Source organism: Lynx rufus, unplaced genomic scaffold (genome assembly GCF_022079265.1).
Source record: "Lynx rufus isolate CCGP_SWC_20201006 ecotype Redwood Valley unplaced genomic scaffold, mLynRuf1.p SCAF_16, whole genome shotgun sequence".
NCBI classification, from domain to species: Eukaryota; Metazoa; Chordata; class Mammalia; order Carnivora; family Felidae; genus Lynx; species Lynx rufus.
In genome coordinates, this window is record NW_025814830.1 from 39,352,910 (window position 1) to 39,378,697 (window position 25,788).

At 46.2% G+C, this 25,788-nt stretch overlaps 1 protein-coding gene across 2 annotated transcripts in view; it reads right to left on the reverse strand.

The window, feature by feature from the left end:
• RANBP10 (RAN binding protein 10) overlaps positions 1-25,788 on the reverse strand; it is a 61,437-nt gene that overhangs the window by 16,586 nt on the left and 19,063 nt on the right. Inside the window, exons 3-5 of one of the 2 annotated variants that reach the window (XM_047078596.1) lie at positions 20,434-20,486; positions 10,421-10,504; positions 632-799 (exon numbers count right to left, since the gene is read on the reverse strand). In XM_047078596.1, the coding sequence (XP_046934552.1) occupies positions 632-799; positions 10,421-10,504; positions 20,434-20,486 (305 nt within the window). The remainder of the gene's footprint in view (positions 1-631; positions 800-10,420; positions 10,505-20,433; positions 20,487-25,788) is intronic. The other variant, XM_047078597.1, reaches the window with a different exon arrangement.

Genomic DNA, 25,788 nt, shown 5'->3' on the forward strand with positions numbered 1-25,788 from the left:
GCTCCCCATGCCCTGCACACATCACAACCTTTTCCCCAGGCCCTCCCTCAGTCAATCCATCTTTTGCAGTTATACCAAAGGACCTTTTAAAATACAACTCTGTCCAGGTTGCTATCTGTTAACCAGTGAAAAGGCCAGAAGAGACCTGGCTCCACCTGATTCCAGCCTGTCTGTTTACCTCCTGTACTAGAGCAGACCTCCTATTGCTCGCTCCATAGCAACCAGCATCTTGCATGTCGGAAGGGCCAGGCAAAGTCAGGGCCCAGGCCACGCACAGGCAAACCCCGACCACTGTCAGGTATGTACTCGGGCCCCTCACACTTCTTATGAATGCCAAAACCTGTTCCAACAAGTGTCACACAGGCCAGGAGCATGACCATGACATTGCTACTTTCTCAGCACTGACCTTGGGCTTGATAAATGCTGCTAAATGGATGGATTAACAAAGGAAGCACCACTGCTACCTTCCCTTCACACCTGGCAGGGCTCCAATGCCTGGAAATGGCTGCAGTTCCCCAGAGCTCAGGAGAGCATCAGTGGCATTGCTTTGGCTTTAAAGCCTCCCCTTAGGCCTCTCACCAACCAAAGTGGCTCTACAGGGCAGACCCTCTAAGGTCTCCTGTGCACCCACCAAGGCTGTGGCCATTCTTGGTGTAGAAGCAGGTGCTGTTGATGAGGTTGACACAGCAGCCAATCACGTCTCCTGTGGTGAATGTGGGACCGTAGGGCTGGCCAGTCCCAGAGGAGCAGAACGAATGCCCATCATCGCCGTGGTAACCATAGGAATGTTTATCCCAACCTGTTGGGGAAAAGAATAGCAACAGCTGAGTGGAGGTGCCTGAGACAGCCACAGAAGCCTGCCTGGGTCTGAGCCCTTCTCCCCAGCCTGCCAACACCTCAGTCAGTACTCTTGGACTCTCAGAGCTGGCTGTGGACAGGTTCTGGCTACGCCAAAGGAGCAGTGACTCCAGCAGGTCACCACCCCTGAGTAGCTGAAGCAGTCAAGGGGGCCAACCTGTGGTTAACAAGAACCAAAACCATGACTAACCTGGAAAAGACTTACCAGAAGGCCATGCACGCGGCAAGGAAGCAGTCAGAGAAAGTCTCATGATGGAGAGGGGGCTTCAACTGACCTTTCAGGGTTTTTTTTTGCTTTTAATGTTTTTAGTTTTATTTTTTAAAGTAGACTTCACACCCAGGGAAGACCCCAATGCAGGGTTTGAACTCACAACCCTGAGATCAAGATCTGAGCTGAGACAGGATGCTTGAGTGGCTCAGTCAGTTAAGCGACCATCTCTTGACTTTGGCTGAGGTCATGACCTCATGGTTCGTGAGCTGGAGGCCCACATTGGCCTCTGCGCTGACAGTGCAGAACCTGCTTGGGATTCTCTGTCTCCCCCTGTCTCTCTGCTCCTCCCCTGCCCTCTCTCTAGCTCTCTCTCAAATATAAGTAAATAAACATTTTTTAAAAATTAAAAAAAAAAAAAAAAAAAAGATCTGAGCTGAGATCAGGATTCAGACACTTAACCAACTGAGCCACCCAGGGGCCCATGATTTATACACTTTAGATGGGTGGTTTTTACGGCATAAAATCTTATCTCAATAAAGCTATTTAAGCACACACACACATACGTATTTGACTTTGTATATATTCACCTGGTGTCCTGAAACCTTGTAAAACTCACCAATTAGTTCTAGTAGCTTTTATGAAGATTCTTTGGGATTTCTAAACATACTGTCTGAGAAATAAAAACAATTGTATTTTTGCTTTCTACTCTGCATGTCTTTTATTTCTTTTTCCTGCCTGAATAGAAATAGAGCAAAAGTGACACCTCTGAAGTGCACCACACTTTGGTACAGGGAAAAGAGTGAAAAAGGTCATTCCAGGAAGTACAGTAAAGTCATGAGCACAGGTGGGACCAGAGGGTGTGAGCTACAGAGGGACCTGCCTGCCTGCCTGCTTGGCTAAGGAATAGGAGTAGAGCTCATGGCAAAGCCAGGACCCACACAGGGTAGGCAAACCTGACTGGCTGACAAGCAGGTCTGCTCCCTAAAGTAGCCGCTCCAAATAGCTTTCCTAGCCTCTGCTGCCTTCTTGGGGTCTGAGCAGCATGCCCATGTCAACATACTTAAGCACATCCTTCCCCTTCCCCCACCCCCAAGTGGCATGGGTAGATGTTCTCCTCTGGTAGGGAAGCTCTCTCCAGAGGGGCAGAGTGCTTAAGTATCTGAGTACCTCACAAAGAAAGGCAGGGTTCAAACATTCTCAGTGTGTGTAAGTATGTGTGTGGTGAGGAAAGGTGGGTAGGGAGAGGGTAGGGAGGTATGAGCAGGCTGTAAGCAAAGGTATGTGGGTGAAAACAGGTGGATGACAGGGCCAGTGGTTGGCATGGGAGATACAGGACAAGGCTGGAGAGGTAGAACTGACCAGACCCTGGAACCCAAACTCTGCCCTGCATTTGGACTGGTGAGCTCAAGGGCAAGGTGTCCTTCATAATCACAGTATCCATCCCAAGCCTTGTATACCCTGAGCTTTCATGTCTTTTCAGCCAGGAACCCTGGTTCCTGGTTAAATGAAGCTTCCCCAGAACCCATAGTGGGCAACAGACCAAAGCTGAATGGCTCTCACTAGCGGGTACAGGACCTAGAGATCTGCTGCTCCCCTCCTAATAGCTTTCCACCAATCAGAAGGAAACTATTGTGAGAACTGCCCAGAGCTGGCTTTAGAAAGCCCAAGGCCTGGAGCCAGGCTCTGTTCTCACCTTTCCCATTCTCCAGAGACACTGGGACTGCCTGGCTCAGAGGATAAGGTGCTGCTCTGGGCACCAACCCAACTTCTAAGCTCCTTAACCCCAAGAGTGGGTGGGGCCTTTCTACTGCTGGTGAGTACACAGATCATTTGGCCTCAGGGAAGCAGCTCTCCTCGGGCACAGGGATGCCCACTGCTGCCCTGAGAGGTAGGATGATGAAGCTACCATAGGCAATGCCTCTCCTCAGGTTTCAACACAGGAGGCTCTATGGCTCCTGGCAGCAGCAGCTGCAGTAGCAGCCGCTCCTCTGGGCCACAGAAGGCTACAAATGAAGGGGTGCCAGCTGAACAGCAGTGAGGACCAAAGTGACAATCATCCCTCTAGGTCTGGCTCAGATTGTACTTGGTGACCCTGGGCATGCCCACCAGCTCCCCCTGCCTCAGGATCCACATCCACATGCCACACCAATCACAGTAGGCCTCCCCTGGCTCCCCTCCTAGATCCTCCAGACGGAGCACAAGGGCTTCCCACATGCAACACAGTCACTGACCACAACATGACAACCTGTTAAGAGAGCAGCACAGCAATAACCCTGTGTGTGTGGCACAACAGTTACTGCCACTTCCACCTCATCAAGAGACTGGGGGCCTTGGTCACCAGCCTGCAAAGCTGAGAAATGGTTGAAATGGGATTTGACCAAATCTTCAGATTCCAAAGCCCACATCTTTCCTGTCATGTGTCTTGTCTCATTTAGGTGGTAACCACTCAGGCAGTAAAACTGTCCCCAAGCCCCTATCCCATCACCAGAAGACAGTGGTCAGATGCACTGGTTTTAAGGAGCTGTGGACCTGGGATTTCTGACTTGCAGTGAATCAGGCCAGAAATGGGGCAAGGCCCAGACCCCAGCCCTAGAGGAAGACAAAGGTACTGGTGCCTCCTGTCTGAAGGCTACAGCTGGCAGTTCTGCTCTCCAGGGAGCCCCCACCTTCCCACCTCACCAGGCAGCCACAGTCAGCTGACCAGAACACACACTTCCACCCAGTGCCCACTGAAAAAAGGCTTCCTAAGCACAAAGCCCCGCTTCTCACATATAAAGAACATACATATGATCCAGCCAAAGATAGCAGCACTTGACTTTAGGCCACAGGCCTGAATTCTCAGCATGGAACCCCCCAGGATGGGCTGCTCTGCTATAGAGCCCTACAGCTACTAGAGACCAAACTTTGCTCCAGGGGCCTGGGATGCCAGGGGCAGAGGTGTGGCTCTCCTCAATGCTGCTTGAGCAGAAAAGATTTCCCTAAAGACAAGCCCACCACTCACCACCTCCTGAGGCCATGTGGCTGTGGGAGAACACTGCCCAGGAAAGCCACTGCCCATTCTAGCCCTCCCCAAAGAATCCTTAGGGAGAGCTGCTTGCTGTCCTATGCGCCCTCTCAGAACCATGCCCACAGCTGCTCATGCCCACTGGGTCCTCCCTTTGTGCCAGTGCATCATGATCCAACCCCGACGCTTGCTCCTTTAAGTTTTCCATAACATTGTTTGGTTCCCCCCTCCCCTAGCCCTGGCACACTGCTCACATCCCTGATCAATCCTGAATCCTACTGAACCTTTCCAGTCACCAGTAGTTACTTGTCCTGGGACTGTCCCTGTCTATCTTCCTTGGCCAAGACAGGAGTTCCCTGACGCAGGGTCTACATGATCTCATCACAAGTTCCTCCAGTGCCCAGGATGTCAGGAGTCTGAGAGGTGGTACACATGCATATACGTACGTATACATGTCTGTGTGTTTGTGTGTAGTGACCAGTCCTAGACCATTTCTCTCTCACACAAGGATGACCGACCCTGCATGACAGATTTTGTATACAGATTTTACTGGCTAGAAGGTACAAGACTTGAACTAGAAAATTTTCCTTGTTTTAGCTTTCTCAGATTGAAGCGGTAGTTACTCTAACAATTTTAATAAAAATGTAGCCATGTGATCCATCAAAAATAGTGAAATTGCCCAAAAGAACCAGTTCCTACTTAAGTCAATGACTCAAGGATATCTGGAAGCTATTTTTGTTGCCATGTATAGGAGCTCAATAACTGTCACCAAAACAACAGAGGTTTACATTTCCAAAGACCTAATACAGAAATTTAAGTATTTTGAATACTTTTCTTCAAAAATAAACTATGTAATTATTTTGACAAAAACTACCATAGAGCTATAAATATGGATTTTAAATTAAAAAAAAAAAACCTGAAGAGCTTCATTAAAAAAAAAAAGTATTTACTTAGAATTGATTTAAGATTCACCATCATCTTGGTTTGTATGGAAAATAGGTTAAGTTTTCCTGTTTTTGTTTTCAATTCCTAAATCACTTACCATTTATATAGATTTACCCAGAGGAAGAAAATGCATAGTCCCTGTCATACACTGAGTAAGGCTTCCCAAAGATGTCCAAGTCCTAATCCCAGAACCTGTGAATATGCTATCTTAATGGTACAAAAGATTTTGCAGAAGTGATTAAGGCTCTTGAAATGGGAGAGTGGATTGTCCTGGATTATCTGGATGGAGAAGCAATGCAATCACAAGGGTCTTTGTAAGAGGGAGGCAAGAGGGTCTAGTCAGAAAAGGTGATGTGAAGGCAGAGAGAGACTGGAAGATGCTACACTGTTGGCTTTGAAGATGGAGAGATGGGGACACAAGTGAAGAAATGTAGGTGGACACTAGAAGCCAGAAAAGGCAAGGAAGCAGATTCTCCCCACAGAGTCTCTAAAAAGAATGCCAGCCTGCTGACATCTTGGTTTTAGGACTTCTGTCCTTCAGAACTGTAAAATGATTATTTTATTTATTTATTTAAAGATTTTGTTTTTAAGTAATCTCTACACCCAACGTGGGGCTTGAACTCACAACTCCAAGATCAAGAGACCAATGTTATACCATCTGAACCAGCCAGATGCCCCTAAAACAATTACTTTAAGTCACTATTATTATTACAGCAGCAATAGAAAACCAATATGGTCCCTTATAGCTATAGAAGAACCTACTGAGCATCTGAAACGATCAATGTAAAACAATCAACACCTCAAGCTCCTTGTTTCTTGCTCCTCAAAGTGCCATGAAGTTAAAAGCTTTTCCAAGAAAATCACAGGCCTATAATGTATCTTCATTCGGAGCTATCATTTTTATAACCGATATTTTTTCCAAACACAATTAAATACAGAAAGTATGTACAGAAAGTGTTTATGTATGCATATGAAAGGCAGCCTGGGGTGAAAAACGGAATGTTAGACACCTCATTCAGTAATAACAGCTGTGGCAGCAATTTGGTTTAGGGCCACTGTGCTACCTTCTCATTCTCTGGAAAGGAAGAGCAACCAACCCACTTGCCACCAATTAGTTAACAAAGGCCTGCCTATTCCATGGAGCTGACAAACGGGGTGGTGGGAGGTGGAAAAGCAGCAGAGAACACATAATATATAAGTAAACCAATAAGCAAACAAGAAAACACCTGGTAGATAAAACAGGCTCTGAAGGAAACAAAGCAAGGTGATGGGCTAGAAAAGGGAGTGGGGATAGGGACTAACTGGGATGGAGTAGTCAAGTTAGTCTTTGCTGAGGCGTGATCCCTAAGCAGAGGCATGCTTGATGAGAAAATCAGAAACAAGAACTTCAGGGCACCTGGGTGGCTCAGTCGGTTAAGCATCTGACTTCAGCTCAGGTCATGACCTCAAGGTTCGTGAGTTCAAGCCCTGCATCGGGCTCTGTGCTGACAGCTCAGAGCCTGCTTGGGGTTCTCAATCTCCCTCTCTCTGCCTTTCCCCTGCATGTGTGCACATGCACTTCCTCACTCTCTGTCTCTCTCTCTCTCTCTCTCTCTCAAAATAAATATTTAAAACAAAAAAAGAACTTGAGGGGTAAAGTGAATGAGCTCAGCATGTCTGAAAAACGGGAAAAGGCGGCCAGTTGGGCTGGAGCGGAGACAGATTTAAGAAGACTGGTGGCAGAGCTGACAGGACTCCCTGGATGTGTGTGCTGCTGGTCTGAAAGCGAACAAGGATGCCTCCCAGGTTTCTGTCCTGGACAAAAGGGTGAATGGTAGTACCACCTACTAACAGAAGGAGCAGGCCTTTTGGACATGTTAAGTTTGAGTAGGTGGGTGGCTATACAAGGCCAGTGAAATGACTGTGGCTTATCCCAGACACTCAAAATTGTGATGGGGAACACTCATGAAATAAACAGTAGCATAAACAGAAAATTTTAAATGAAGTCAATGGAGGGTTTTCCTACTGTGTTGTCTTGATACAATGGCTTCCTGTTTTTCCTTTTGGTGAAAAATTCAGACCAAAGACTAGAAAGGGCAGAGCAAACACAGAGCAAGGCACTAGATGCTCAAAATAGAAGAAGAGATGTTAAAGGGCACGAAGTTACTCTAAACGGAATGTTACCCCGCTCTCAATGAAACTTCTCCCCAGGCCTTGAGAAGCTGTACAGCACAAAGGAGCAGGTCCTTCTCCTGCCATTCTTGAGGAATCAGGCAGACAGGAGACAAACCAATAAGGCCAAGGTCAAATTGCCATTGCACATTCTGTAGACAGTCTGTGGTTGTCAGTCTCAATCTAGGGTACTGCAGAGGGCGGTCTGGCCTCTATTAGAAAGAGACACTATCACCCTTGGTGGTAGGGCAGCAGTATGGCCTGAAAGCCTTCTGCAGTCTGGTCCTGGATACAGCCCTGTCCCTCCAAGATGGCAGTTCCTCGGCAGTCACTCACTTCCTTGGACCTAGGTTCCTCGGCAGTCACTCACTTCCTTGGACCTAGGTTCCCTTCTCTACCAAGTGAGGTGGGAGCAATTAGCGTGGTCAAAGAGCCCTAAGATCTACTTAGAAGAAACACTGAGTCTCTAACCAATCAGCAGGTACAATAATCCCCATCTGAAGGTTGAGAAAACTGAGTCACTGCGAGGCTACGTGAAGGCTTGTGGTCTGGTAGATAACATTCTCAGAAGCTCAATTCTCCTTTCCTCTGAAGGACATTCAGGTGTGTACCAAGCAGGTACCCACAAGGGTGAAGCTACCACCTCCTCCTTCTTGAGGTGGCCCACAATTCAATCTCAGGAAAAAGGAAGATGCTCTGAAAGTGGAACAGTGCGAGTTCCTCAAAGACTGGGCTCCATTAGAAAACACTTCACGTAACCCCTACAAGGTTTCTGAACTCCAGATTTGGCTGACCTGTCCAACACTACTCCCTACTGGTATCTGGATGAGTTCCATCCTGGGCACAAAGCCTCCTGCCACCCCTCCCCCAAGGCTGCAAGAACAAGCAGTAGGGTAGGTGAACAAGGAGTGCTAGGATTTGCCAGCCAGCCCCCTTTCTTTAGGGGATAGTACTCACCTTCTCTTAAGAAGTACCCCCCCACCCCCACACCAATTCTGTCTCCAGGGTGGACTACTAATCCTAGTAATTCCTCCTCCCTGACCCAAACTGGATCAATAAGAGATCTTCCTGATTTTTCTACAAGGATGCTGGGAGGAGAGTGGGTCTCAAAGCTCTGTGCTGCCATTGTTCCAATCTTATGTTGAATGCCAGTTTGACAGACTAAAACTAGTAAGCACAAAGCAGGTGAAAGAGACAGAGAAAGAAAGTCCAAGACAGCATTTGAATCCCTGAGACCTCACTCCTCTGTTTGCCCTGCCTGAATTCTGGCTGACCAGCTGGTTAGAGATGGGTTTCTCTCCTTTTTGTTTTTTTTCTATTTTTTAAATCATTTTATTTATTTAAGAGAGTGGGAGAGAGGGAGGCAGGAAGTAGGGAGAGGGAGGAAGAGCAAGCTGGGGAGAGGGAGAGGGAGAATCTTAAGCAGGCTCCAGGCTCAGCACAGAGCCTGATGCAGGGCTCGATCCCATGACCCTGGCATCATGACGTGAGCCGAAATCAAGAATCAGACACTCAACCAAGTGAGCCACCCAGGCGCCCTGGGTTTCTCTCCCTTGAAGCAACCAAAGTTCTCTGGCTATCGGGGCCACATCTAAGCATCTTTTTGTTCACCTTGCATAACACCTGGCCCAGAGTACATGCTCAAGAAATGTTTGTTGAAATAAAAAGGGAAATGTAGTCAAGGGCTGGCAAGAAGCCTGAAGTACAAGACTGTCAATGATCAGACCATATTGTGACACACTGCCTGTGGGCAATCCTAGGCTTGAGTGTAAGGAGTTTTGTTGTCATTTTTCTTTGTAAGAAAAGCAAAGCAATTAGAGCTGTCTGCCTGCATCATGCCCCCACTTACACAGACTAATGACGAAGCAACTTCTGGGTCCTGGCAAGAGGACTACAGATAGGCTGGAGACCTGGCTCTACACCTGGGTAAGTCATTTAACTTCTTTCAGTTTTCTCATCTATGAAACAAGGAAGCAGATGTAAATACCTCTGCCAGCTCTGGAAGAGTCCATGGTTCTAAGTCCCCTTTCCCATTAAGAGTGTCCAGCAGCTATGGTCACTCCCACACCTCTGGGTAAGCCTCCCCTCCAGCCCCACCACCCTCTGCTTCAGAAGAGAACCCCAAACAGAACTTCTGGACCCAAAGTCAGCAGCTTTCTAAGTTGGCAGCAGGAGCAATCACCCTCTTTGGATGGGCTTGGTGTGAAGCTGGGGTGATAGGCCCGGGAATGAGAGTTGTCACATTTATCACAGGGCTGGAACCAGCTGTCTGAGAGGACAATGAGAGGTGAGGGCCAGAAGAAAACAAGGGGGCACAGCTGCCTGGACCACCACACCCTCCTGTAGGAAGTCAGGTCCAGGTGTCTCTGAGTCAGAGGATAGCTGAGACCATACAATGGGGAAAACACTCTGACAGAAGAGCCACCCAACTAATCATTCTTCCCTCTCCAAAGAGAACGAGCCTTGACACTCCCAGAGAGAACGAATGGGTAGCCAGCCTATGGGTGCCCACACAGAAAAGCCTACCCCTTGCCATGTCAGACACCTATTAGATGCCAGTGATGCAAGGGGAAGCCAAGCCACATTTGGGCCAGAGAGCCCTAGGTGCCCACTTCCGATGTTCTGGCACCACCCACTTCCCCTTCCATGATCACTCAGAGGGGAAGTCTCTATCACAGAAGTGTGGGGGCGGCTGAGGAAAGGAAATGGTTCATCATCTTGGCACTCCCAGACGCCATCCCTGGTTACAATGCCCTGGAGGTAGAAGACTCCCATGGGGGTGCCAGGGACTCCAACACAATTGCTCCAGGAGCCCACCCACTGCAACTTCCAACTGCCAGGACATGTCAGGGGCCTTAGTCCCAAGGAGCTAGCAATTGGAGAGGACTCCCACTGCCAAGTAGAAAGACTGCTTTCTGCCTCTTCAGCACATTAACACAGAATCTTGGAAGGGGGCTGGTGCTGTGCCTGCCCAGGAGGTTCTAGTCCTGGCCTGTGGCTAGCCAGCACACAGAGTCCAGCCCACGCCTCACAAAGTAAACCTGAGCCTTGGCCTCCATGCCACCACGGCAGCCATCTCTCCCCAAGAAATGGGTCCCAGTCACCATTGGGCTTTGGGACTAGACACACTTGGGTTTGAATCCCAGTTCTATCACTTGGCCCACTGAATTCTCTTGACTGAACTCTTTCAGGGTTGGTGAGAGAATTAAACAAGAATGGCTAGGGAATACCAGCCCAAAGGAGGCACTCACCCTCGAATTTCTCTTCCCTCTCCATTTCTAATACCAGTTCCATGGTGAATCCTAGGCACTTCAGACTTCGTACTTCCTTCTTCCCTGAGGGAGCAAGCAGGGATGGAACTGGTCACCCACCTCTCCTAACTAACACCCAGCAATGGCAGCCCCAGGCCTGCTCCACTCTTGCTTGTCCCCGGTTTCCCGGGGAGGCCACCTGGCCTTCAGAGCACTTGACAGAGCTCAACAACCATCCCCCGTGGCTCTCAAAATGTCACTTATGAGACTGGCTATAGAGGAAAGGTGCTGGACTAGCTTGGCCAGGGTGCTTATTGAGCCTGGGATTGCTGTAGAGAGAGCACATGTGCCCTGGGAGACCTCCTGGCAGGGCTGCTTCTCAAAGATGGTCACTTCCTCAGAGGCATCCCTCCCTGGAATCCATCAGATAAATGCTTTTCCCCAAACCTCAAGTATCTTAAAAAAATCTGATAGGATCTACTGCCTGGAGCAGCTCAGCAATGGACAATGGGAAAGCAAAAGAGATCTTTTCACTCAGCAGACAGTGCAGTGACATTACAGAGGGTCCATTTTGGTACTCACATGGCTGTTACCCCAAGCTCTCAGAACCATGGAACCAAGGAACAGGATCCACACAACCCTAGGGCTATGCCTCTGGCGGCTCCAGGCCAGAGGGGTCAGGGGTACCCTGGGGGTCTGCTCAGCATGGAAGTCAAGGTAAGGAGAGCAGGAGAAAAAGGTTATCTGCAGGTAGGTAGCTGGTGACACCAGGGACTGATACCAGGTGGAGCTTGCCCTCGCAGGGGTACCCAGGCCCTATACTGAGATAGGGGCAGGTGTCAGCTCAAAACCATGGGCAAGGTGAGAGGCTACATAGCCAGCACCTGCATAAAAGCAGCCTTCCATGAGTCATACCTTTTCTCTACCCCAAAAGAAACAGATACCTGATGGCCAGGGGAGGCCCAGGGAAGCCAGGATGGGTATAGCTGAGTCTGGCTAGAACATGGCTCAAGTAGTATCTGCCATATCTAACAGAGCTACCGGCCTGTATCTCAGGATCCCACAGGACAGGCTAGGTCTGTCATCTACTATGCTGAATCAGGCTATGGAAAGGCATAGCACTGTCCCACAAGACTGAGGAGCAAGCTCAGCTCTGAGACCTTGGTATCTTTCCTCTGGAGCCAGGTTTGGCTTCTCCTTGTCTCCACTGAACTTCTTTTGAACCTCAGGGGAAAGTCAGTGGATGGGTGACCCTTGGTAGTCTAGGAGCCTGTGACTTTGCACACATTGCCAGATCCTAAGAGATGGCATGTGCAAAACCCTTCCCAAAAGGAGACTCAGGCATAGTAGTACAGTATTTCCAGGACCCCTAGATACAGATTCCTGCCCAACACTAGTAAGGCAAGGGATTGAGCAGTAACTAGTCTACACTCAGCTCCACCCTGATGTGGCCCCAGCCTCCAACCACACCAGAGGACACTTGAGAATCTCTGTTTTCAGAGACTGACAAACTCAGGTTTCAGAGCTGGCCCTTCTGCTGTCAATGAAACCTGTTACCTCAAAGAACTTAATACAGGTCTTCCTGTGAGTGAGAAAAGAGGCCCACAGAAAAGGACCATGATTCAACTGGCCATGGGGCCAAGGCCACTGCTGGCTCAGGAAGGAGTAGCAGGGAAGCAGAGAGCCTCTTACATGAAAGCAGCTCTGCAGTAGGGACTACGGTGGGTCTTAAAGCACTGGCACCATTAACATCTACGGAAACCACCAGGGATTTTGTACAGCTACCTGGCCCTTGGGCCCCAACTGCCAAACCACCCTCTGCTCTGGACTTCCCAGTGGAACGTGGGTATCTACCCCTCCACTCCCCTCCAGGTCACTTTCCAAGGATATCTCAGACAGAGACAAAACAAAATGATCAAGGCAGTGAGGGGCTGGGCAGCACCATGCACACAAACCCCAACCTATTCTTCCCACAGCTGTGGTCCTGAGCAGCTGTTACCCTGGTTTCAGAGAATCTCCTGGCTGCCTGCCTTTTATAGGCAGGGCTACTTTGAGGTGCCTTATAGGCCTGAACTGCAAGGCCGTCACCAGTCAGCCTCTTCCCTTTACCAGCCTAAGCTGGTACTCACTTGGGAGGCTTGTATGGTATCTACAATCATGCCAGTGTTGCAGAGGACTATTCCCAGGTGTTCTACCAGGGTTAGGAGAAGGCACACCCAGATTTCCAGTGGGGCTCTGATGGTTCAATTCACCCAACTGGACTCACGGAGGGACTGAGCAAAGCCACTGCTATTGATATTTGCTCTGAATAGGCACCTTATGCTACAAGATACGAGGGCAGAAAGAAAGGATATTGAACACCTTGTTACTTATTGTCAGTGCCTGTCACACAGACAGGGGCTAGCCTCTGTACTTGTGAACCTGGCACAAACACCCACGTTCTGCCCTCTTCTCTGCTATCTGCTGTTCCTCTCCCATGACACGTGCAAATGTGAAATATCAGCTGTTTGCAGAAAGTGTCCCACCCAGTAGAAGCAGGCCCCAGCCACAGAGATCAGGACACAAACAGTCCCGGGGACATGCTCCTAACAGACCATTCAGGGCAGGCTTAGGCAAGGCAAGCTCTAGGTGGGGGAAAAGATGCTTACTTGAACATGACCATCCTGTGGGAGCAAGGCACACAGTCCCCTTACTACCCTCCAACCCCCCTACCAGGGCCTCATTGCAAGGTGCCATCTGCTTCAGGAGACATGCTCCCCCACCCCCAGTCCCCAGCTGTGGTTCTCCTAGCTGCTTCTTTTACAACAGTTCGAAGAAAGTGTGCCCCAAGGGTTCTCCTTTGTAGGATTGCAGTAATTAAGGTAATATATGCCACACCAAGAGAACACCTGCCTCCTCCACAGAAATGGCAAGGAGGAAATTATCAGCTGCCTAGCTATGAGGCAGATGGGGCTACCGAACAACACAGCCTAAGTCTCCTTGGCCCTCTCTGAGGTACAAGGCACAAAAGGAAGATCTATCCCATCCTCACCCCCCTCAAAGCACCCAAGATTAGAAGCAGCCCAAAACTCTATCCACAACCCTGACTTTTTCTCCTTGCTTCTTCAATCCAGGGATCCCAGTCTATGCTGCTTGCTGCCAGCTCAATGATGGGAGGGTTGGGCTGCAGGTACTCACCTGCCTGTAGATAGATCATCCTGCCCTGCTTTTAAGGCATTTGGCCAAGGATTCTGACATTTTGGACCACAACTGTTCCTTGGTTTCACACTTAACAGAGGCCAAAAAGTCTTACAAAAGGTAAACATCAAAAGTTCCACATCTTCCAACAGAAACTTCTAACCATGCAAGCTAAGGCATGTCCATATGCTCCTGGGAAAGTCCGACCACCACAGTCTCACACAAGAGGTACTCTCTGTTATCATCTGCCCCAGGGCTAAGTGAGACCCCTAGAGTGGCTATTCTCTACTCGTGACAGCCCTAGAGGCAAAGATGTCCTGGCTGAGCCAGTAAAGGAAAACCTACAAGAAAATACTTGAAATACCAACTTCCTGACTTTGTTTGCTGTACCATCTTCACCCTCCATAATTCAAGTCCAGCTAGCAGGTACTAAACATGGTTACTCAAATACAGAAAACACAAGCACTGACAGAAAATACTGTTTCAATTACATCTAACTGTACTCTGATATACAAACATTTGAAAACTTTATTTTTAAAAAAAAATTTTAAATGTTTATTTTTGAGAGAAAAAGAGAAACAAAGCATGAGTGGGGGAGGGGCAGAGAGGGAGACAGAGAATCCGAAACAGGCTCTGAGCTGTCAGCACAGAGTCTGACACAGGGTTCCAACCCACAAACCATGAGATCATGACCTGAGCCAAAGTCGGATGCTTAACTGACTGAGACACCCAGGCACTCCTGTAAAAAAAATTTTAAATGTACAGATACTTTCTTCCTCAGGTAGAAAAAAATACTTTTTTTCAATTACAACAAAAGCTAACATGCATGCCCCCCCCCTTTTTTTGGGGGGGGGGAAGTGGGGGAACTAGAAAGCCCCCCCTCCCCCCACCCCGTGCATATGGGATAGGGAAAGAGGGACAGGAAGGAAACTTAGGCAGGTTCCACACTCGGGACAGAGCCCGAAGCAGGGTGAGATTATGACCTGAGCTGAAATCAAGAGTCAGACACTTCACTGACGGAACCACCCAGGTGCCCCAGCACCCCTCTTTTTATCAGGCACTATTCTAAGCACATTATAGGAATTAACTCACTAAATTCTCATAACCATTCCATATAAGAGTTAAGTACTAATATCACTCCCATTTTACAGATAAGGAAAACTGAGCACAGAGAAGTTAAGTAACTTATCTCGGGATGCCAGGATACAAATGCAGAGGGTGGCTCCAGAGTCCATGCTCTTAACCACTGAGCTACATACTGCTCCACAAGCTGACCACAACCCTAAAGGTCTGTTTCCTCACATGACTAAATGTGAGCCTATAGTTGGTTCAACAACACTGAGCCCTAACATACAGAGAAGATGTAGTGTGTGTGTGTGTATACATACATACGTATATGTACGCATATATACATACACATACATATACACACACAGATGCAGTGTACGTGTGTATGTGTATATATACACATACAGTACATCCACAAGATGGAATATTACTCAGCCATCAAAAAATGAAATCTTGCCATTTTTAATGATGTGGACAGAACTAGAATGTATTATGCTAAGCAGAGTAAGTCAGAGAAAGACAAATACATGATTTCACTCATATGTGGAATTTCCCACTCATATGGGAAGGGGGAAAGAAGAAAGGAAAAGAAGCCACAAGAGACTTTTTAATGTTTATTTATTTTTGAGGTGGGGGGGAGAGGGGCAGACTGAGAGGGAGACACAGAATCCAAAGCAGGCTCCAGGCTCTGAGCTGTCAGCACACAGCAGGGCTCGAACCCACGAACCACGAGATCATGACTTCAGCCAAAGTCAGATGCTTAACTGACTGAGCCACCCAGGTGCCCTGACCACAAGAGACTCTTAACAATAGAGAACAAGCTGAGGGTTGATGGAGGGTGGGAGATGGGCCAGGTGGGTGATGGGTATTAAGTAGGGCATTTGTTGTGATGAGCACTGGATGTTATATATAAGTAATGAATCAATGAATTCTACTTCTGAAACTAATATTGCACTGTATATTAACTAAAATATTAAAAAGTTAAAATTAAAAATACTTCTTGGACATCAAACAAAAAGAAAATAACAAGTATTGGCAAGGATATAGAAAAGTCAGAATCGCGGTGCCTGGGTGGCTCACTTAAGCATCCGACTGTTGGTTTAGGCTCAGGTCATGATCTCACAGTTTCCTTGAGTTCAAGCCCCAAGTTGGGCTCTGTGCTGGCAGCATGGAGCCTGCTTGGAATTCTCCCTCTCTTCCTCTCTCACGGTTCGTGGGATCGAGCCTCATATCTGGCTCCGCGCTGAGAGTGTGGAGCCTGCTTGGGATTCTGTCTCCCACTCTCCCTGCCCCTCTTCCACTCACGCGCTCTCTCTCTCTCTCTAAAAATAAACAAGGGGTGCTGGGTGGCTCAGTCAGTTAAGCGTCTGACTTTGGCTCAGGTTATGATCTCACAGTTCATGAGTTCGAGCATCACAATGGGCTCTGTGCTGACAGCTCAGAGCCTGGACCCTGCTTTGGATTCTGTGTCTCCCTCTCTTTCTGTCCCTTCCTTGCTTGCACTCTCTCTCTCTCTCTCTCAAAAATAAACATTAAAAAAAATGTATTAACAAAATGGATTCAATTAATCTAAAAGATGATGGAGACTTTTTATAGGTTTTGATAATTAATCAAAATCATAGCCATTTTCCTATAAAGAGAATCACAGATGGCCAAAGCACAATATACGGAAAGTGATGCCACAAGAAAGTTACGTGAACAAGCTAACAAGACAGGAAGGGAGTTTTTCAAAAAACGTCCTCCCCCAAAGATCACTCAGCCCTGATGGATTCACTGATAAATTTTTCTAAACTTACAAATTGAAAGTAATCTACATATAGCCATGAAAATAAGGAACCCCTCCCAATGACCTAGTAGGAGTCTTCTTAACTAAACATGATATACTGTGTTATCTCAAAATACACACTTAAGGCATTTATAAATATAACTGTTCACTTCTGATTAAATGCTTCCAGTTAAATATTTCAGAATAAGGGAAAGGAATCCTTTTTTTTTTTTTTTTTTTAAACCATCATCTAGCACCTCCTGAAGTCCCATCACATGCTTAAGCTCTTAACAGTTCTTACTGCCCAGGAGGCCAAGCTCAGCCTCTACCCCTCTAGAAGGTCTCCTGTACAATTAGCAAATCTGATCACATTTGTCTATGCTCAAAATACTCCTGCAGCCCGCACTCCTTAAATAAAGATGTCCAGTCCCCTTGACAAGGAACATAAGACTCTTCCCTCAACGGGTTCATCCTGACTGTGACCAGGAAGCCATCTCATTGCACTAGACAACTTATAGATCTACTCACAGGCCTTACTGTACCCAGACCCACCTGGCAAACTCCTATTTGTCTCTCAACACCACTGTGAAGCTGCAGTAACCACCCCAACCACTACCCTCCACCAAACACACCTGTATCTACCAAGAAGGTACATATACTCTCAAACATCTCATCTGAAGTTAACACCAAAGTCTCAAATTCCAGACCCAGCCTAGACCATCATCATCACTCCCCTCCTACCATCCATACATCCAAACAGTCTAAAGAGCCTTCACTGCAACCAAGAGTCTCTTGGAAATCAGAAGTAACTGGCAGAAAGGCCTCAGTTACTGTCATCCTCCATATCATGTCCCTGCTAGAATACATGCTAGTACTTTCAGGTCCAACTGTTTATGAATGATGATACTTTCAGTTATGGAGGATGTATGCTCATTAACACCCCCCCACCAAAAAAGAAAAAAGTGATCCCAGAAAATGGCAAGTGCCAAAGGGGATTCTCATCTTCCATATCCAGCAATGAGATGAACAATGGCAGGCCCACCATCATTCCTAAGAGTGCCACCCCTCTATCCCTACATCTGTCCAGTACTAGCTCTGCCCAGCCATTTAGCCAGCCCTGTAACCTGGGAAAGCCAGAGGTATCTATCCTTCCCAGGAAGAATCCCTATCTAGCTGCAATCTGATTCTTACGTTCCACCTTAAGGAATAATCAGGGAGATTATCAGGGCAGGAAGGAAAGCCCTCAGGCGCTGGCAGGCAGAGTGAAATGAAAACAGAAGCAATACCCACAGAGGCCCCTTTCTCTTGCCAAACAAGACATCCACCAGTGAGGGATGCTAAAAAAGGTGCCAACTCCCCTGATGTGTTAGTGTGGGGACTAACACCTCATCCACTGTCTCTAAGCCCCTTTTCCCTACTGGCCCACACCCTGTGCCTGGACAGGGTCTGACTTCACAAGGGCCCAAAATGGATTTCCCTACAATGTTGTATTAACAACACCAAGGGGTTCCTGGGTGGCTCTGTCAGTTAAGCATCCAACTTTCAGTCAGTTGGCTCAGTCAGTTTGCAAGTTCAAGCCCCATGTCAGGTTCTGTGCTGATGGCTCAGAGCCTGGAGCCTACTTCGGATCCTCTGTCTCCCTATCTCTTTGCCCCTCCTCTGCTCATTCTCTCTCTCTCTCTTTCACACACACAAAAATAAATAAACATTAAAAAACAAAACAAAATAAGAAAAACCAATGTCAAAGCACATGATCAGCAGCTGGCCTCCAACAGGCCCAGAGGGAGTCAAAAACCTCATCTTATGAACAAGGCAAACAGACCAAGCCAGCTCCATATGGCTCCAACTCAAAAGAGATTCAGATCAGCCCAGGCAGACCTTGAAGCACTCCCCACCCCCAATCTGCTCCACTCCATGGATCCCAAACCCAATGAGCCATGCAAAAACGGTTCTTACTAAAGAAGGATGCGAATGTGGAACTTACAATACCATGCCTAGCACATGGTAAAAGACTACACTCCAAAACCACCTGAAAGACAGATATCAAGACTTCTTGATAGAAAGGCATTTGCTTTTGTTCATTTTGCTTTATTTCTATTTAAACAGATAATATACTCACAAGAAAGAAAATGTGAAAACTTTGAAAGTGGAAAATTTCCTTCCCAGTCCTATCTCTAGCCACCCTGTCCCTTCCCAAGGGACAGCCAACACTACAAGTTTTCCTGTAACTTTCCAAAGGTATCTTACGCATGTACAAGCAGGTACAGGTATAGGCAGGTATTGCCTTTTTTATTTTTACATATCTGGTAGCATATTATATTCTGTTCTATGCCTTATATTTTCAACTTAACAATACATTCTAGAGATTGCTCCAAATAAGTACCTAAAAAGCCTCCTCATTCTCTTCATGGCTGCATTGTATTCTTTTCTGTGGATTAACAAAAATTCACTTAACCAGTCAGTGTTCATGGTTGCTTAAGTGCCGTGTAATAACAGATTATAATAGTTACTTCTGTATGAAAGCCTATAAAAGCCTCTTTTCTCTGCCACTAAAGTAGTGCAAAAGTTCAAAGAGCACATCTGGAATACGAAAAAGATTAACAATCCGTTTACCCTTGATGGTGAATTATTTTTCTAAGCTCCTTGGTTACTAAGAGGCAGAGCTACAAACACTATAGATACATGTAGTCAGCCCAGGCCAGTGGCTTACATAACAAAGATCACAGCTGCATGCTACACAAAAGCCAAACATGCCACACACACTCTGGTTAATAACTCAAGGACAGTTTTTACTCAGATCAAAGCTAAAAAAATGTCAGACTCCTGACAATTAGCTGAATCCTGAATAAGTGTAGATTTCAAGTATTTGAAATTAGTCAATGAGAAAAAAAATCTGTGAGTGATATTAAACATAGATGGGAAAAGATGAAACGTTTAAGTGCTGCTCTCTCTTTGGAAAAAAAACAGTTGCCTTCTTGTGTCCAAGGCACAAACACTAGAGAGGGCCAGGGCCAAAACATAGGGACTTTGCCTGTCTCCATGCTGGTGTTGGGGCAGCTTGTACCATGTCACTTATGCCACTGAAGGGACAAAAGGACTTAGGACCATCTTCTGGAACTCATCAGCTTCTGGGAGAGGTTTCTATCACCTCAACTAGACACAGCCCAGGACTAGGCATGAGCCACTGGGCAGAAAATAGCTGAAAGGGTGCTTAGGTAGTAAAGAAGGACCATCTGTGGGGCCCAGAGCATTCCTCAAATCTGAGGTTGCTGACTGCCAACCTAAGTCTTGCACAAATCCTCTTATTTATTAAGAAATTGTCTCGGGGCGCCAGGGTGGCTCAGTCAGTTAAGTGTCCAACTCTTGATTTCGGCTCAGGTCATGATCTCACAGTTCATGAGTTCAAGCCTTGCATCGGGCTCTGTGCTGACAGTAAGAAGCCAGCTTGGGATTCTGTGTGTGTGTGTGTGTGTGTGTGTGTGTGTGTGTGTGTGTCTCTCTCTCTCTCTGCCCCTCTCTGTTCACATGCTGTCTCTCCCTCTCTCAAAATAAAGAAGCATTTAAAAAAAAAAAAAGGAAAAAAACTGCCTCAACTGTAACCCAAGTGGGAGGTCACTTAAAGACTCTGATCATTAATATGGTAAAGTAACAAAAAAGCCAGTGTTGGCAATAGCCTTCCTCTCCATATATGCTGCCAGAGTCCCAGGCTGGTCAAAGGTCAATGGGAGGAAGAGCTACTAAGGCATATCCCCACTAGGAGCAAGCTCAGGTTGCTTGGTTTTGACTGCAAATTCCATGAATGACAATCACTTGCCAATTAATTTTTTGGAATGGAAGCCCATACCATCCCAGCCATGGCCAACTTTCAGGATCTTCCACCCAATGGCCTAGCTTTGAGTGGGCAGCCAGAAAAGCCCTCTCTAGCTTCTTGGCTGCCACCATGATTCTCATCACAGAATGTATAAGGAGAGCAAAACAAATATTCTCTTAACCAGTGACTCACCAGGAAGTCTGTTCATGTTGACGCCTTGAGCTGAGAGTCCTATTCCCATGTACCTTCAAAAAAAATCACACACATAAAAGTTTTTGTTAGCAAATGATTATGTATCTCCCTTCTAAAATATACCTTGGGAAAAGAAAAATAGGACAAGCAATGAATATAGTGACTCTTAACACACTAGTGGTTCTTAAAGAACCTTCACATTTTGATTCCTTCTATTTTTTTTAATTTGAGAGAGAGACAGAGAGACAGAGAGAGAGACAGAGAGAACAATCAGGGCAGGAGCAGATGAAGAGGGAGAGAGAGAATCTTAAGCAGGTTCCACACTCAGCATGGAGCTTGACATGGGGCTCGATCCCACGACCCTGGGATCATGACTCCAAGCCAAAATCAAGAGTCAGATGCTCAACTGACTAAGCCACCCAGGGGCCCACATTTTGATTTTCTAATGAAAATCATCTCAATGCCTTAAGTAGCTGGAGAAACAAGAGGTGGTATCTGTAGCCAGGAACCACTGCCTTCAGTTTCAGAGGAAAGTTTCCTGAAATCACTGCTTCCAGTCCCTTGGTTTCTGGCTCCAGCTAAGGTGGTGGAATCTGTCCCTAAGAAGTACCTAAGGTAAGTAGTTCAATCCTGTACGTGGCAGAGCAATACAAGATCAAGCCCATGGGGACATGCCACTCTTCAACAAGGACCAAGACATGGAAAAAGTACAGCCATGTAATGTACTTTCACACAGGATTGTCAAGACCCCTCCCACGGGGCTTCTTCTCTGGGTATCTCCAAACTCATTACCCTCACTGCATACATTCACTGCTGACCTCCTTGATCATCCAGTGTTAGGGGGAGGGTGTTTTAAGTCCCTGAGAGACACCCCCCCACACACACTCCTCCTACCCAGGTACCTAAACAACTAAGCTACCCACAGCAAGGCAGGGCCCATGCTGCACACCTCTGTCAAAGATGTCTCAGTGGCACTCATGAGTGGGCAGGCCAGAAAAGGAAATGAACAAGGGCACCTGGGTGGTTCAGTCGGTTAACCGTCCGACTTCGGCTCAGGTCATGATCTCATGGTTTGTGAGTTCAAGCTCTGGGTCGGGCTCTGTGCTGACAGCTCGGAGCCTGGAGCCTGCTTCGGATTCTGTGTCTCCTTCTCTCTCTGCCCCTCCCCCACTTGTGCTCTGTCTCTATCAAAAATAAATAAATGTAAAAAAAAAAAAGAAAGAAAAGGAAATGAACAGGGTTTTCTAGCCTGTTTATAGTGTACAAGGAAACAGGTATTTCCCCAAGAACTTAAATATGAGAAACAAGTCATTACCTTCTAAGAGTAAAATAGTAGAAACTCACACATGATGCCTGATATCAACTACATGTGAGTGCCAACAGGTAGTTGAGAAGCTTAGAATACTAAAAACACCAACCAAGAGGGCTGAGGTTTAACTTTACGGTTGCAGGTCATGTCACTGAACTTACACTTTAAAACGGTTAAAATGGTCAATATTGTTATGTATATTTTACCACACACACATACAAATGTTTTTTAAAGCAATTACACAGGGTTGTCTTATTTTGACCACTTCCAAGTAGCTATACATTTACATTCCAACTGTTCCCTACTGTAAATAATTCTGCAAGGAACACTTCCACATACATTTCCCCATCTTGGACTATTTCTTTTTTACCCCTGACATGCTCCATGCACCTATGTACCTGTTTCTACCACTATCAGAGTTCCCACAACATGGTGCTACTGTCTCTGCAAGTCCTTCATCTACAGTAATGCTCCTTTGCCCTTCTCTGGCTGGCTGTGCCACTGGGTTTTGGGGGAGCAGCCTCTACCATCCAAATAAAGGATCGGATCAGGCAAGGAAGGAAGGCTCTGACCCACACATCTTCCTCTGAAACCAGCTACCCCATCATGCTGGCAGGAACCAGGAAAGGACACCAACCAACACATGACCCTGATAACTCGGCCTGCAGAAGTTAGGGGAAAGAGGAGGGAAGGGAAAGGAACAGCACTTCAAAGAGGGACTTGCACAGTTCAAAGGACGCAGGCTCTCAAACTGCCTGCTACCTCCTGCCAAAAAAGGGCCTTGAAGAACCACTGGGAGAAGCTGTATAAGACTGCTGGCAAGATTCCCATTAGATTAAAACCTGTACTTTTTCCTGGAAAAACAGCAGCCCAAATAATCAGCTTCCTTACTTTATATGGTAGAGGCCACCAAAAGCTGGTCTCTATTCTCTTAATGCCTCAGCTGACCAAGCAGCAAATGACCTCAACTGCCCTGAAGTCATTAATCAACATAATCATGTACAACATAACCAGGGATTTCCCTGACTTGGATGTCGGCCCACTTACCCTGCCCTGTTTGGAGGGGCCTGAGCCTCTGCTCAATACTACATGTGATCCCATCCCTGGCATGCAGGCTTCCTGACACTAAGATGAGGGTTTGTGTTTGGAGCACATGTTTCCTAGATGACCCTTGACCACTTAAGGTCAATGCAAATAGGGAAGGTCAAACAGCTTGGCCACAGCAACAAGAGTTTAATCCCACAAGCTTCCATGGGAATGAGGAACTACTAAGGCACAAGTATTCAAACACAACTTGCTTAGGCTTCTGCACTGTGGAAGCCTTTTCCATCTCCAGAAGCTAGCCCTCAACACCCTCCTATAAACTCTCTGCCCCATAGATGGGACAGTGGTTACCAGTGGATGGCCTGGAAGCCTTTACATAAACTCTAGGGTCAACTTGCAAATCCAAGTGGATGAACTAAGGGTAAAGCACCTAGAGGATCCATTACCCACACTTGGGAGCTATGTCACCTGCAGGTGTCAATGACACTGGGAGCAGCCCCACAGGAGCCTAAGTTGCATATTCATATGAAGTCAGCACTGAGTCAGTGTTCAAAAGAATTGAGTCCCAACTCTTCAAACAATGGGTGACATTATTCCAAAAGTATGATGTTCTAAAATTACAAAAAGATGCAGCCTTCTACCTTCCAGCAAGTCTTCATGCACATGAAAACTATTATCCAACCAGTCTGAGATAAGCAGAGGGTAAAAAAGGTGTAAGGACCCTGTGAATATACTAAAAAACACTGTATTGTATACTTTAAGTGGATGAATTGTATGGTATGTTAAGTTACATCTCAGTCATATGCAACAAACTAAGAATAAAAGGCATCTGTCTCAACATAATAAAGGCCATATATGATAGGCCCACAGCTAACAGCATATGTAATGGTGAAAGATTGAAAAACGTATCCTAAGATCAGGAACAAAACAAAGATGCCTGCATTTGCCATTCTATCCAACAGAGTATTACAAGTTCTAGCCAAAGCAGTTAGACAAGAAAAAGAAATAAAAGGAGCTCAAATTGGAAAAGAATAAGTAAAGCCATCTCTGTTCACAGATGACATGATTCTATATGTAGAAAACCCTAAAGATTCCACAAAAATACTGTTAGAACTAATAAACATATTCAGCAAAGTTGGAAGGATACAAAATCAACACATGAAAAGCAGTTATTTTTCTACACGCTTACAATGAACAATCAAAAAAGGAAATTAAGAAAATAATTCCATTTATAATAGCATTATAGAGGATCAAATACTTAGGAACAGACTTTACCAAGGAGGCAAAAGACTTGTACACTAAAAACTATAAATGTTGCTGAAAGAAATTAAAGAAGACACAAATAAATGGAAAGACATCTGTGTTCATGAATTGGAAGACAATATTGTTAAAATGCCAATACTACCTACCCAATGTGATACACAGATTTAATGCCATTCATATGGAATCTCAAGGAACACTGATTAGTCAAAACAATCTAGAAAAAGACGAAAAAAGTTAGAGGACTTACACTTCCTGATTTTAAAACGTACCACAAAGCTATGATAATCAAAACAGTGGTGGAGACAGACATAAAGACCATAGTAATAGAATAGAGAGCACAGAAATAGACCTTCCCATATGTGGCCAATTGATTTTGACAAAGATGCTAAGACCATTCAATTGGAAAATAACAGTTTTTTCAACAAATGATGCTGGGGCAATGGGATAGCCTCATGCAGAAGAATGATGTTGAAGACTTACTATACACCATGTGCAAAATTAACTTAGATCAAATACAAAGACCTAAACTGTAAAACTTTTAGCAGAAAACATAGGAGAAAAAGTTTACATTAGAACTGGCAATGATTTCTTGGATATTACACCCAAAGCACAGGCAACAAAAGAAAAAAAGTAAACCACATCAAAATTTTAAACTTTTATACCTCAAAGGACACCATCACCAGTGAAAAGCAACCGATGAAAAAGGAGAAAATATTTGCAAGTCATCTATCTGATGAGGGTTTAATATCCAGGATATTCAAAGCACTCATACAACTCAAAAAACAGGGGTGCCTGGTTGGCTCAGTGGGTAGAGCATGTGACTCTTGTGTGGAGCCTACTTAAAAAAAATTTTTTTTTTTCAACGTTTATTTATTTTTGGGACAGAGAGAGACAGAGCATGAACAGGGGAGGGGCAGAGAGAGAGGGAGACACAGAATCAGAAACAGGCTCCAGGCTCTGAGCCATCAGCCCAGAGCCCGACGCGGGGCTCGAACTCACGGACCGTGAGATCGTGACCTGGCTGAAGTCGGACGCTTAACCGACTGCGCCACCCAGGCGCCCCAAAAAATTTTTTTTTTAATTAAACAAAACAAAATAAAAAACACGGTTCAGTAGGTTAAGCATCTGACTCTTGTTTTCGTCTCAGGTCATGATCTCATAGTCGTGAGATTGAGCTCTGTGTTGGGCTCTACACTGACCGTGGAGCCTGCTTAAGATTCCTTCCCTCTGCCCCTCCCCTGCTTGTGGGTGTGCAAGCTTTCTAAAAAAAAAAAATTTAATTTAATTTAATTTAATATAATTTAATTTAATTTAAATTTAAAAATGGGGTGCCTGGGTGGTTCAACTGATTAAGCATCCAACTTCAGCTCACGTCATGAATTCACAGTTGGTGGGTTGGAGCTCCACATCAGGCTCTCTGCTGACAGCACAGAGCCCACTTCAGATCCCCTCTCTCTCTCTCTGCCCCTCCCCTGCTTACACTCTCTTCCTCTCTCTCTCAAAAATAAATAAACATTAGGGGCACTTGCATGGCTCAGTCAGTCAGCTGAGTGTCCGACTTAGGCTCAAGTCATGATTTCGCAGTTCGGGAGTTCAAGCCGCTGGTTGGGCTCTGTGCTGACAGCTCACAGCCTGCAGCCCACTTCAGATTCTGTATCTCCCACTCTCTGCCCCTCCCCCACTCACGCACTGTGTCCCTCTCTTCTCTCTCAAAAACGAATAAACATTAAAAAAAATTT